This window comes from Leuciscus leuciscus (genome assembly GCF_965113295.1).
Source record: "Leuciscus leuciscus genome assembly, chromosome: 16".
Taxonomy (NCBI): domain Eukaryota; kingdom Metazoa; phylum Chordata; class Actinopteri; order Cypriniformes; family Leuciscidae; genus Leuciscus; species Leuciscus leuciscus.
In genome coordinates, this window is record NC_138740.1 from 36,776,647 (window position 1) to 36,791,588 (window position 14,942).

The window sequence follows — 14,942 nt, forward strand, 5'->3', positions numbered from 1 at the left end:
TTTCAGGATTCTTTGATGAAGTTGAAAAGAACAGCATTTATTAGAAACAGAATCTTTCGTAACATTATAAATGTCTTTACTGTCACTTTTGATCAATTTAATGGTATAAATCAAATCATATCTGAAATAAACCACTCAAATGTACTTTTTATTGCCACAACAAATTACAAACCGAACTAAATTCAACATCTGGAAGTATAAACAGTTGAACCGCTGTGTGTGTGTGTGTGTGTTAAGTGCTGTAGACTCAAACTGCTCCAGAAGAAGCTGCTAAAAGAGCTTTTGGTCACATTTCATCTGTTCTCGACAGAAAAACAAGCCTCTGACATTAGAAAAAAAAAAAGAAAGTTGGATCTCCTAGTGAAGTATGAATTTGTGCGTCTCTCAGTCGGCTCCCTCTGTGGTGACTGTAGACACGGCAGTGATGTGATAGGGTCCCTCGTTCATGTAGGTTCTTAGCTTTAAGTAATTGTGCGCTCCAAAGATCTTCTGAGCGCTCGAGGAGCTCAACAACGCTCCCACCAACTCAAACTTACAATCCTTGGCTTCTTTTCCCTTCCCCACTGAGCGATCCATCACCCACTCCAGGAATCCGGGAGTGTCCATCATCAGCTGCTGACCCCACGGCTGACAGCCAATGGCCTGAACACAGAACAGTGCAGAACACAACGTAAGCTGTGTTTTATGAGATCACCACACACACGACTTCAGCTGCGTTAGGATTAACCGATCGGTCCTTGCGGTCGGGGGAGGTCTTGAAAACGGTGACGTGAAGTTATACACTTTCTGCTTCCTGAAGTGACACTCGAGCGGAGCATGTGTGCTTTAACACACATGAAGTGAATCAGATGCAATATTTGTCAAACACACAGACGTTTTCATGTAGCGACAGATGCACTTTAAGCAATACCTCATGTACTGCTTAAAGTCACCATGAAATCAAATTTGACAATTATTATTTATAGAATATTGCAGTTTCTTATTAATGATTTATCCGTGCACAATTTTTTTAATTCATGTGCCCTTGTAATCTTTAATCAAAATAACTTCCCCTCCCTCTCGCAATGACATCTCTTTTCTTCTCTGATGTGTTTACTGGCGTGAGGGCGGGGCAACCTGTCACTCACATGAGATTGACCAATAACAAATCAATTCCCCATATACAAAATCAAGTCCCGCCCTACATTTGTTGTCGGCGAAGCCATTTCACTGAGATATTCATCACAATAGTGAAGAAAAGACTATCACAACTTCCATTTCACACTGACTTTTACAGTAGATCATAAGCAACCCGTGAAGGAGCTGTTACGTCCTCAGACTCGGATTTATGCGTTTCTATGTCAACATTATCAATGCCGAAATGATTCTGCAGCAGTCAGGTGGTACAGGTCAGAGCTCTCTAAGTTGTTTGCATTCATTATTATTATAATGATATGTGCTTTGAGACATGAGGTAATTTTACACCGTCTCTGCTGTGTGTGTTCATGTGTTTTGGAGGAGGCGTGGCTTTAGAGACGCACTGAAGGGAGGGTGGGATCTTATGCTTTTAAAGCTAGCACGCTATTGCTAGCCTCTACGAAATTGCCTAACCTAGCTTTAAGACTTTATTATACCGTTTGAGATATTTAAGACTTTTTATGGCCTTGTATTTGATCAAACTGAATTTAAGACATTTTAAGGACCAGCGAGGACCCTGTTTGATGGAATACACCACAGTGACGTGGAGTCGGTGGTGTCTCAAATCAGAAAAAATGTCGGAAGTCAGTTGCTGATCGGTCTGTGCAGAACATACTCTAACATCGTCCCAATTAGCCTATTTATGCACTATTCTATACAATTTTGTGGTATAAATAGTGCAAGTTGTGTGTTCACAATGACATTTTTCAAAAAATAAAAAGTGCACTTTAAATGTGCACACTACGTAGTTTAGTACATTGTGTACAGTGCCTCATTTGTAACACAACTCACAGTGAAGATTCGTAGCGCGCTGCAGTGGAGCTCTGGGAAGGGTTGTGTGCTTATGTTCCGTATCATCGCCATCGGCTGAGAGCTCAGACAGTTAAACCACGACTCGGTCAACAGTAACAGGTCATCCGTCTGCTGCTCCACCTACACAAACCACAAATATTTCAGCTTCACAGGAACATCTGAAAACAAATCCTGCTCCTATGAGGAAACACCCCCGCACACACACTTACAGGTAACGTGATCAGCTGCGCCAGAGCCTCCAAACATCGGACTCGGAGTTCAGTGGCTCCCTCAAAGGCCACTTTACTGATTCTCTTCAACACCGACGTGAACTTCTCACCTGCAGAGTTACACATATTTCAGAAACAAAGTCAAGCATCACGGTTACTAGTCAGGCTGTTTATCAATGCAGATTTACAGATTCAATTCAGTAAGATTCTGATTCGCAAGCTTTTGATTTGATTCATTTAAATGCATGCATTTAGCAGACACTTATCCAAAGCGACAAAGCTCAATTTAGTTCTGATTTAGTTAAATTTATGTCCCTTTTGCTTACTTATGAAAGTAATTCTCTCTTAGATAACACTGTAAATTGTACAGAGAATCTTTTAAAAATAATTTTAAATAATTAATAACAGGGCCCAAACTTTACGGTTCAATTTCTATTATTTTAACAGATAAATAATCAATAACTGCTAGTAAACTTGAAATTGCATTTCTCATATAAAAATGATATCAAAAATGATTAAAAAAAAAACAATTATAATCTTTTCGATGGTCTAGTCAGGGTTTCAGATGCTTGGGTGTCATCCTTAAAAAAAAAAATACAATTTTACAATTATAAACTCCAGTTATAAACTCCCATGAAAGAATATAGAAAGCTTGCATCTATAAAGAGTCTATTTGAATGATTCAATAAAAGAACCAGCTCATAAGTGTCATTTGTATGTTATTAGCTGCGTCCTGATTCAGAGGCTGCATCCTTCAAAGGCTGATTGTATCACAGCGGTGCGATGAAGGCATTCCCAATTCGAAGGCTCCTTCAAACGCGGTCTCGAAATGCTTCCTTTGTTTCCCGGGCAATGAAGGATACAACAGATAGATCCTTCGCAGCCTTGTCTACCCCAGAATTCATTGCGCGTCAGTGACGACAGGATTTTTTTAGAGAGAAATTTCTGGATTACACTTACATTACAGTGCAAGTATTGAGTTTCAACTTAATTGCTAATTGCTTAATTAGCTGGATCTAACTTTAAAAAAACAAAAGTCCAGTACAAACGTTACTGGCACTCGTCAACGGCAGCTGTCACAAGTCTGAACACTCGGTCCGAACTTCGCGCCCTTTGAAGGCCGTGTCCTAGGAAGGATGCAGCCTCTGAACTGGGACACAGCTATTAAAAGCAGATCTGAAACAGAACCATGACTCACTTTGAATGGCCTATTCTGAGGATGCGTTCACTAACACAGTTACCTGTTTTCTGCAGGACCTGTTTACCCTCCACGGTCCCGCCGAGCACTCCGAGCGTGTCCAGGGCAACAGGGGTCAGTGTGGGGTCAAGGTTCATCGCCATGGAGAAGACCACCTCGAGGAATACTGGGTACTTCTCGCAGACCTGCTGAGGGCTATCCATGATCGCCAGACTGCCAAAGAACTTCACCAGCCCTATAACAACAACAACAACAATAATACATGTAAATATTCTTCTTTTTCTTATGGTTTTTTATTATTATTTATTTTAAATATTGAAAAAATATTGAAAACAAATTGTTTATATTCAAATAGCAAAAATGTTATTATTATTATTTATTATATATTTTAAATATTTATATTATTGAAAATGTTATGTAAACTGTTGAATATAAATGGTCTATATTTCAAATGCTGAAAATGTAAATATGATTTTCTTCTTACATTTTCAGCATTTTAAATATAGACAATTTACATTACATTTCCAATAATAATAAGGATTTAAAAAGTATAATATTGCATAATAATATTTTAATTTTTAGCATTTATAACATTTATATTTAACATTTTCCATGACATTTCAATGATTACTAGATGAGGATCTAAAAATACATAATAATATTAATAACAACAGCAAAAACACAAACAATATTAATAATAATAACAACATTTTCAGCAATTTGAATAAAACAATTTTTACTGATCAATTTCCATGACATTTCCAATGATTACTGTATAAGGATTTATAGATAGATAGATACACAAGCACCTGGAAGGTAAAGGCTTGAGAGGGCATCGGATTCTGCTGCGATGATCATGTTGGAGATTTTATCCATGATGCCTTGCTGTGCCAGATACTGACGGCCATGTTGACTCTGAGCCAGATTGGTCACCATCTCTATAGCAGTTGCTCTGGAAAGAGAAGAGAAAACGTTTATCTCTGCAGGCATAAATGTGTCATAGTATATTGTGTGTGTGTGTGTGTGTGTGTGTGTGTGTGTGTGAGAGATCATTACCTGACCAAAACATCATCTCCGGTCAGTTCATCCAGCAGCTGTGAGAGTAAACTGCTGTTGGCGCAGTAACCCAGAGACACTGGAGACACCGTGGACACTTCCACGATCAACTGGACACACACACACACACAGCAGAACGCACACGATTAAGCTCCAATCTCTCATAAAGTTCACTCCTTTCATACATCGATTATAACGCACCTCATAAACTCTGTATCTGATGATGTCACTGGTGTGCATCACATCCTTGAGCTTGTTCAGCAAATCAGAGCGGAACAAAGCATCAAGCCCCGCCTTCGTGTTGCTGAGTTTACTAAGAGCAGCTATCGCCTGACAAAAAAAAAACACATATAAAAGAACAAAAACTTGCTTCAATATAATTCATGCAGGAAAAATAGTGTTTTGACTGTTTTCTTTTGGCCTGTTGTGATGTTGCGTTGCAGCGTGGGTCTCTGTACCTCTTTGGCCACGGCGATACGTTCAATGCTAACGCACTGAATCACATCACACAGGATTTCCACGCTGTTCAGCATCTGGGTCACTCCGTCAGCGTGACCAGCCACACGGCCGATCTGTGGACACAGACACACAACGCATGGATGAATGACATGAAAGATCAACCCATATTTGGAGTAAACTTAGAGTGCAACAGTAAAAATCCCATTAATTTACTCCATAGGGGAATTGATTCTGAATAATAACTAACAGACTGTGAGCTATGAAGTTTTAAATCAATGGTTTATGCCTTTGTTGAAGACATCAGCCTGCATTTTTTTACTTATTTTTTAAATAATCGTGTTTAACAGCAGAATTCCTGGTGAAAAACGTCATTACCCATAATTCTGCAAAGAAACCTCCACCTTATAAACCTTTAAAGACAGCCGCACTGTGAGCTACAAGGTTGTTAATCAATGCTATTTGCTTCTGTCAAAGCCACTAGCTCGCATTATTTCAACTAAGGTTTAAAACAATTGTCTTTAACAGTGGAATTCATGGTGAAAAACTTGCACCTGCACCACTGACCTGTGTGAGGGTGAGCACTTTGACTGAGTCATCCGGGTGGTTCAGTCCACTCTGGAGTGCCGTCTTGTAGTTCTGAACCAGCTGGACGGGTTCTAGAGCCTGCAGAACACGACTCAGGATTTCCACACACACCTCGATCTGCTCTCTGCAACCCAAAACAGTCCGAATTTAGTTTTACATCACATTTTCCACCCTTTCCCTTTTTGCAGGTTCATTTTTAAAAGAATACTCCTGAACATAATTCATATACATAAAAAGGAAATTTATGATGCAAATGTACAGCTTCATTACATCTCAAACTCTTATTTCAAAAAGAGCAAGAAAATCCTGTTTTTCAAGGTATTTCAAGGTACAATTTTTGAGAATAATACACGGATAATTTAAAAAAATTTCATATTGTGATTAATTTTTCAAAAATGATTATCATATTGTTAGGTTTGATGATTTTATGCAAAAAATGGTTTAATGTTTGTGTAATATATGGATTATAGGTAAGTTTTATTTCCACCAAAAGCAGGTCTAGCGTAAATGTTCTACGCTCTAAGTATTGTGGCATTTAAAAATATTTTTTCAAGTTTATTTCAGCTGAAATCTAAATTATTTGCAATATACTGTATGTTGATTGCATGATCAATTACTTAACAATGTGATATACTGTATATACAGTACAGGCCAAAAGTTTGAACACACTACTATTTTTAATGTTTTTGAAAGAAGTTTCTTCTGCTCATCAAGCCTGCATTTATTTGATCAAAAATACCCTAACCCAAAAAATTTAATATTGTGATATATTATTACAATTTAAAATAATTGGTTTTCAATTTATTACACTTTAAATTATCATTTATTTATTTGATGCAAAGCTGAATTTTCAGCATCATTACTCCAGTCTTCAGTGTCACATGTGACATCCAGTCTATCACATGATCCTTTAGAAATCATTCTAATATTCTGATTTATTATGAGTGTTGGAAACAGTTCTGCTGCCTAATATATTTAATGAATAAAAGGTTAAAAATATTTTCTAATAATATAAATCTTCTTTACTATCACTTTTTATCAATTTAACACATCCTTGCTGAATAAAAGTATTGATTTATTTCAAAAAAAGAAAGAAAAAAAATTACTGACCAGTAGTGTATATTGTTGTTACAAAAGATTTCTATTTTTAAAACATTTGCTTCTTTTTTTTTTTATTATTCATCAAAGTATCCTAAAAAAGTATCACAGGTTCTGAAAAAATATTAGGCAGCAGAACTGTTTCCAACTTTGATAATGAATCATCATTGAGTAATGATCCTGAAAATTCAGCTTTGCATCACAGAAATAAATTATAATTTAAAGTATAATAAATTGAAAACCAATTATTTTAAATTGTAATAATATATCACAATATTACTTTTTTTTTTTCTGTATTTTTGATCAATTAAATGCAGGCTTGATGAGCAGAAGAAACTTCTTTCAAAAACATTAAAAATAGTAATGTGTCCAAACTTTTGGCCTGTACTGTATATACAGTACTAGTCAAAAGTTTGGAAGCACCGTCTTATTCAATTATGTTCCTTTATTTTTATTGTTTTCAACATTGTATATAAATACTGAAGACATTGAAATTATGACAAAACAAATATGGAATTATGTAGTCAACAAAAGCGTGTTTAATAACCGAGAATATGTTTTATATTTTCGATTCTTCACACCATCTAAGGTGGATTCAGATCGGGTGATTGACTCCATCACTCTCCTTCTTGGACACTTAGCTCCTACATAACCTAGAGGTGTGTTTGGGGTTGTTGTCCGGTTGGAAAATATTCTAATAAACGAATAAACGTATCCTCTGCAGCAGAGGTAGCTCTCGGTCATCCTTTACTGGGACGGTCCTCACGAGAGCCAGTTTCATCATAGTGGTTGATGGTTTTGGTGACTTAACATAGTGTTTCTTGACATAGTATGGATTTGTACAGCCGTTGTAGTAGCACTAATAGTTCTATTGACTCTGTACCCACTCTTCCTCTGCACAAGACAACTAATGGTCTAAAGCACATTAGAAGGCAAGAAATGTCACAAATTTACTCTTGTCAAGACACACATGTGAACTGAAAACCATTCCAGGTGACTATCTCGTGAATCTGATGAGGGAATGTCAACCTGTCATCAAAGCTAAAGGTAGCTACTTTGGACAATCTAAAATATAAAACATATTCTGGGTTGTTTAACACTTTTTGTTTACTACATAATTCCATACGTGTTCTTTCATAGTTTGGATGCCTTCAGAATTAATGTACAATGTTGAAAATACAAAAAAAAATAAAGAAAAAACACTGAAGGAGAGTTCATTTACATCTGCATCAGTGTGAAGTCTGCAGCATTTATTGTGCCCGTTGACTCAGCAGTCTGTCAACACTCACTTGTCATTTGTGTTTAAAAGCCCGAATATGATCTCCAGTCGTGCTCCAGACACCACCTGCCTCAAACCGCTCACGGGCGTCGATAAAAGGACCGTCCGGAGGCTCTTGAGCTCCTCGATAGGGTCTTCTGATGCACAGATTTCATTCAGCAGACTCTGTATAGGCGCCGCCATCATGCAGTCAATGTTTGCGTCACGTGACCGAGGGGCGGGAAACATGATCCTAGGCTCATTTGCATACCGTTTGGCGCATCTAAATAAGAAATAAATGAATCCTTACAAAAATGACTATAATATAATATAATATAATATAATATTTAATATAATATAATTAATATAATATAAAAAAAAATGTTTCTCACATTTTAAAGTAGCGGTTAACTTTTGGCGGAAACTACTGATACCACGACAGCTGTGTAAAGGAAGAGCAACAATGGACGTAGTTTGACATGTTAATCAAATACATGTAAATAAGCTTGTTTCTAATTTTTTATGTTTTGTTTTTTTACACAGGAAGATAAGTAAGTTACCTATCATATTTGAGAAGTCACTTGCCAGTTTCCACAGGTGGGCATTCAGGTAACGTATAAACGCTCTGTATTTAATTTTTTTGTATAATATATGTTCGTACATCTACACAGCTTTAATTCGTTAGCTCTGGCGTCTGTGAAGTGACTGTGTTCCTTGTTTTCAATATAAACACCTTCTCCCGCACTAAATACGGATTTGATTGTGAGACGAGAATTTGTACGTCCCTCTACTGGCCGCTAGATGACGCCATTGGGGCTTGTTGTCTGTCCCTTATCTTCATTAATTGATTATTTGTGACTTAATTAACTGCGGGTTTCCAGTTTTTATGTCAGCAAGTGTACCTTACTGTGATAGTATCAGGTGGTAATACCGTGGTACACACACATATATATATACACACAACACAACATACATATACCATCATACTGATTGGTTTCCATATTTCCATACCACATCATTGCCATGAACCAAAACCATGTCAAAAAATGAATACACTGTAAAAGCACCATAGTAGTATAATCTTGAACCGTACAGTAATACCACATTACCTTTGTGTTAGTGAAGGCTCTAATAAAAATGTATTTATAGTCAATATAGCCGGGTCTGTAGAACATCATCATATCTGCTGTTGGGACTGGAGTGTATGTTGAATGTGTATGTTTCTCCTTGCGTGGTGTTTGTATTTGTATGTCTCTTCACATCAGTGTTTGTGGACTACTATGTGAGTGTGTGTGGTGCGTGCCGACCTATTGCTGGGTATTGAGCAGTAATCCCTGTTAGGCAGTGGGAATGTTGGCCGAGTGCCAGTGGATAACTTCAGGATCATTCCGGATTATTCCACACTGGCAGCTCCATTTAATGCCAGCCGGGCAAGTGCCCATCCATAGAGCTTCTACCGCAGGAGAAAATGTCTTAAGATACACATACACATACACTACCGTTCACAAGTTAGGGGTCTGTATATGATTTTGAAAGAAGTCTCTTCTGCTCACCAAGACTGCATGTGTTTGATGCAAAAACAGTAATATTGTGAAATATTACTCCCCAATTGTAACTGTTTTCTATGATGTGAATATATTTAAAAATCTAATTTATTCCTGTGATCAAAGCTGTATTTTCAGCATCATTTCTCCAGTCTTCAGTGTCACATGATCCTTCAGAAATCACTCTTATACTGATTTGATGCTCAAAAAAACATTTATTATTATAAACAATGTGGAAAACAGTTGTGCTGCTTAACATTTTTGGAAACCGTGATACTTTTTTTTAGGATTCTTTGATGAATAGAAAGTTCAAAAGAACAATATTTATTTAAATCTTATGTAACATGCATGTCTTTATTTTCCCTTTTGATCATTTTAATGCATCCAGTTTAAAAAAAAGAAAGAAATAGATTTATAGATAGACATAGATGGATATAGAGAGATAGATAGAGAGATAGAGATAGATAGATAGAGAGATAGATAGATAGACATAGATGGATATATATATATATATATATATATATATATATATATATATACAGATAGATAGATATATATATAGATAGAGAGGCAGATGCTAAGATGTTGTAGGTGTTTGTCAGGGTGTTCTGAGAGTTCTGATGTGGTTGCTATACTGTAATGTGTTGTTGCTAGGCGAGTCCTTACTGACCCGAGTCTAGAGATCCAGCTTCAGTGCTGCAGCAGCCGTGGCCCGTGAGGCTTGCCGAGTCCATACAAGCTGTATTTGTGCGTCTGCATGTGGCCTCCTGACTGTGCATTAATTATGGGTGGGATACTCCTGTTTACACACACGGATCAAACCATCTCAACCGTGTTTGTGGAAGAGACTTAAATCAATGGCCTTACTGACGAACTTCACTCTCAGCCTTTACAAAGAGTCCGTATGTCTACGATCAAAGTGGATTCGGTGGAGCTTTCTGTCTTTTTCTGTCCTCGTGCATTCTTGTAGAATATAGAAATCCCTTTTCTTTCGACATCCGTGTGTTAAAACTTCAGCTGCTTTAGTTTCACTGTGTGTGTGATTTCACTATGAGAGCATCATGCCATTTTTTTTTTGTAATAGAGAGGAGAAAATACTAATACTACACACACACACACACACACACACACACACACACACACACACACACACACACACACACACACACACACACACACACACACACACACACACACACACACACACACACACACACACACACACACACACACAAATAGTTCTGCCTAAATAGACCTTCACTTCTGAGAGTGTTTCAGGGCAGGTCATCAATAGCCTCCCTGTTCCTCTGAGGTAAAATGAGATCCTACACACACAGATACACAGCAGTTTAACCTCAATCCAAGAGCAAAAATAAAACGGCAAAGACCCACCTTCTTTTCTGAAAGACATTACAGTCCCAGTGCCACACACACACCCACACACAGATATTATGGTAATAGAACTATAATAGTTGCCGTTGTTCACGTCTCATTTCTTTTGGATTACAGCTGCAGCGTCATTTCAGTGTACACTCATATCATCATTACCATAATGACTCGATTAGGCCATTCGTTGATTCGGTTTAACAGTTTTTGGATAGCATATGTTTCACTACACACACTAAGTTGTTTAAACTTCAAAATAACAAACCAAATAGTAGGCCAAACAGATGAGACTTGATGGCGTATATTTAATACGTCTCAGATGTGTATATATAAATATATATACACATATAAAAATACATATACATTTTTATTCATCAAGCATGCATTCAATTGATCAAAAGTGAGATATGTTACAAATGAATCGATTTATATGATTTTAAATGAACGCTGTTCTTTTGAACTTTCTGTTCATCAAAGAATCTGGAAAAAAAGTATCAAAGTTTCCACAAAAATATTAAACTGTTTTCAACATTGAGAATAATCTGAAATATTTCTTGAGCAGCAAATTATCATATTAGAATGATTTCTGAAGGATCATGTGACACTGAAGACTGGCGTAATGATGCTGAAAATTCAGCTTTGATCACAGGAATAAATGCATACATTAAATATATTAAAATAGAGAAAATTGTTATTTTAAATTGGAATAATATTTCACAACATTAGTGTGTTTACTGATTTTTTTCATCAAATAAATGCAGCCTTGGTGAGCAGAAGAGAAAAGATCATATACCAACCCCAAACTTTTAAACTGTAGTGTAAATAGACTAAAATGAGACAATTATTTTCATACAGTAAGAGTGTTGAGTTACAATGTTGTTGAGTTATTTATATATATAATGTGGCTGTGATGATAAATGTTTGAGTTCATATTGACTTATGATTGTAGACGTTGGAATCTTAGCAAATCTGAGTTGAGATCTGAATTATCAGATCTCATTATTGTCAAGGAGACATTAAAGAGATCTCATTTGTGACGTTTCTTTCGTATGGGATGTCCTGACATGTTGAAGCCTATAGCCGCTTCTCATCTTCCATTTCCCCTCTGTGGAGTCATAGTGGCCCGTTGTGGACCTCCACACAGCACGCGTGTGTCTATTTGTCGGTCTCTTTTGGGTGGACTCATTTCTTGCTCTGGGACGGGCAGTTATTTTGGGCTCACAGACTGAGGCGCACTGTGTCACTGCTGAATCTGTATTTACGCTTCTCTGATTGGCCTGTTTTATTTGTGTTTCTCTCACTGGTCAGCTTTATTTGTCTGTGTTTGACCGGCTGTGTTTTTGTGTTGGTTTGGCGTGTTGTGTTAGCTTGATTTGTGTTTCCTGCCGTACGGCGAAGAGAAAAAGAGTCTGCCTGTTTATTCAGTCTAAAAGGCAATTTCTTTTTTCAATCCTAAATGAGTTTAGATTCATGAATGTTAATTTGTTCATTCAGATTGATCAAGCACTTCAGAGTCGCATGTTTTGGGGCGAGCAGATCAGACAAAAGACATGATGCAATACTGATGTGTGTGAGGAAACACATGACACTTAAATGAGCTGAAATTAAACGTTCAATGCATTCAAGGAATAATTCACCCAAAATTTTTAATTATGTCATTATTTACTCTAGTGTTATTTCTTTTTATGGGATGCAAAATGAGTTAGCAAGAAGAATGACCAGGCTGCTCTCTTCAAAGCTCCAAAATATTGTGTTTTAGCAGATGGATATGAATTAGGTGTGTTATTTTGTGTATTTTTGCAGTAGAGTTTTTAGTAAAGCTACAAGTTTGAAGATAAAAATAAAGTCTTAGTCAGAGGAGAAAACTAAGGTGTGTGTGTTACCATTTCATTTAGGCTGTGTTCACATTTGTAGTTCGGTTCTCTTGTTTCTTTTGGTCTTGACAAAAAAAGAACATTTTATTTTGAGGGTTTGTTCACACTTGGCATGTTTGGTTGGATTAAAAAATGAACTCTGGTGTGATTGCTTTGTTAGTGCGGTTCATTTGAATAAGTGTGAACGCTGCCATCTGAACCCGGGCGCCGAACAACCGGACTGAGACCGCTGAAAAGATGAGTCTCAAGAACTCTGGTGTGGCTAGACTGAAATATGAACGCAACACGGACCAAAGACATCTAAAAGAACCTCATTTTTCTCATCATAGTCGTGATGTTGCCCATCCCAGTTCAGTACAGGCGTCAGAACCGCGTCTCCTCGCTGCAGATCTTCGTTTGTGTGTGTGACGGAGGGATTCCTGCTGCTGTTTTGACTCCTTTAGACATTTCATAAGCTCTTCACGAGTTCTCAGCTGGTCAAAATACCATCACATGTAGGCTACGCAAATACAACGAGTGCATTTATCCCAACACACAGCATTGTTTTGGATGTCCGGTAAGTTCCGTTGCGGAATACACGTCATAAAAGCCGACCAATCAGGTTTTTTCCTTTAGATTCTGTATCTTTTGGTTTGATGTTAAAAATGGCAATGTGAACGCTAAGTGGACCAGGACTAAATGTGTGGTTTTTTTTTTTTTGTCTGGACCAAATGAACCAAGCAAACCGAACTAGTGTGAAGAACACACTGGTTCTCTTTGCGTTCATACTTTTTTTTTTATCAGTTTTATCACTGAGATAAAAAAAACAGCTTTTATGTTTTGCCACAGAACTTCCCAAACATCCCAAAAAATGCTGTGTGGTGCCGGGCTAAATGCGCTCGTTGTATGTGTGTACTTATGAAGGTATTTTTGTCAGCTGAGAACTGTGTCAAAACAGTGCCAGGAATTCCTCAGTTACTCACAAACTAACATCTGCTGAAAGAAGACACGGAAGACACCTTTACCAAACTGTAATGGGCAACGTCACGACTATGACGAGAAAGAAACTGGTATGCTTTAGCACTTTAGGGTCGCATCGTATGGCATCATGTCCTGTTTTGGTTCGTTTAGATGTCTTTGGTCCATGTTGCGTTCATATATCATTCAAACCACACCAGAGTTTGTTTGGAAGCGGGCCGAGACTCATCTTTTCAGCGGTCTCAGTCCTCACTAGGGTTCAGAGATGGCAGCGTTCACACTTATTCAGATGAACCGCACTAACAGAGCAATCGCACCAGAGCTAAGAGCTTGTTTTAAATGAACCAAACCTGACAAGTGTGAACAAACCCTTAGTCTCAGACAGATGAATGCCAGGTAAAGTAGATCAATAGAAGCTACAATAGTTCACATAAAAAAAGAAAACTTTTATGAAAACAATTGAGTGACTCAACTGAATCTGTTTAATTCACTAAAATGAGACTTCTCTTTGAGAAGACAGACAGACAGATAAATGGTAGATGGTTGATGGATCAGACCAGAGTCACACACAGTTCCAAGACTGAGACAATCACATGTTTCTGAAAAAGGGACATATTGATGTCATTGTGTGAATGTGGGTCAGAATATGGCCAGAAGTTAGAGACTGAGGATGATTAGTTTGTTTTGTTTTGTTGATTTGTCACATCCAGCCAACGAGAGTCTTCCAAGCAGATGTCCATACAAATGAACACAATTTGTGCACAAATAAGGGTACACATAGCACTTCACATTTCAGATATATTTCGCATTACACACACACACACACACACACACACACACACACACACACACACACACACACACACACACACACACACACACACACACACACACACACACACACACACACACACACACACACACACAGACAGTGTTATGTAAGTGAGCACAGTGGCACTTTTCTCTGCTGTGGAGTTTCCCGTCGGCAAACCACACACACATATACACATATATGAAGTGGACGATTGTTAAGAATACGAAACACACTAATTTTTTTCACGTGTGTCAGGTCACAGAGAGAAAAGACTATAGATCTCACTTTAGATCCACATGAAAAGCTTCATTCAACGAGTTTAATGAAAAGAGCAATTCTACATGCGATGCAGCCTTAGAAATCAAAGCGTCTCAGAAGCAGCCTTGAAATGCTGCCGACCAAGGCCAAGGTACCATAGTACAGTTTGATTACCATATTCATATACCTTGGCTTGTTATTTAAATTTTATTACAAGGTAGTTCAGTAAATACCACATTATTATCATGGCGCTTTGT

General features: G+C 37.5%; 1 protein-coding gene across 1 annotated transcript; it reads right to left on the reverse strand.

The window, feature by feature from the left end:
- Window positions 1-132: 132 nt before the first annotated feature.
- On the reverse strand, window positions 133-8,069 carry psmd5 (proteasome 26S subunit, non-ATPase 5). Its single transcript, XM_082140357.1, has 10 exons — window positions 7,884-8,069; window positions 5,476-5,620; window positions 4,911-5,024; window positions 4,654-4,782; window positions 4,453-4,562; window positions 4,206-4,348; window positions 3,440-3,631; window positions 2,199-2,308; window positions 1,969-2,109; window positions 133-642 (listed from the first exon to the last, which is right to left on the reverse strand). Exons 1-10 carry the CDS (start codon window positions 8,057-8,059, stop codon window positions 385-387), a joined length of 1,518 nt encoding a protein of 505 aa, XP_081996483.1. The 5' UTR covers window positions 8,060-8,069; the 3' UTR covers window positions 133-384.
- Window positions 8,070-14,942: the final 6,873 nt, after the last annotated feature.

Bases quoted from the DNA above. Each gene is read 5' to 3' on its own strand.
- psmd5 (XM_082140357.1), bottom strand. From the start codon at position 8,059: ATGATGGCGGCGCCTATACAGAGTCTGCTGAATGAAATCTGTGCATCA. The intron at 5,621-7,883 runs GTGAGTGTTGAC...TTTGGGTTGCAG, and splicing joins CTTTTAAACACAAATGACAA to AGAGCAGATCGAGGTGTGTG. The intron at 5,025-5,475 runs GTCAGTGGTGCA...CTGTGTCCACAG, and splicing joins AAGTGCTCACCCTCACACAG to ATCGGCCGTGTGGCTGGTCA.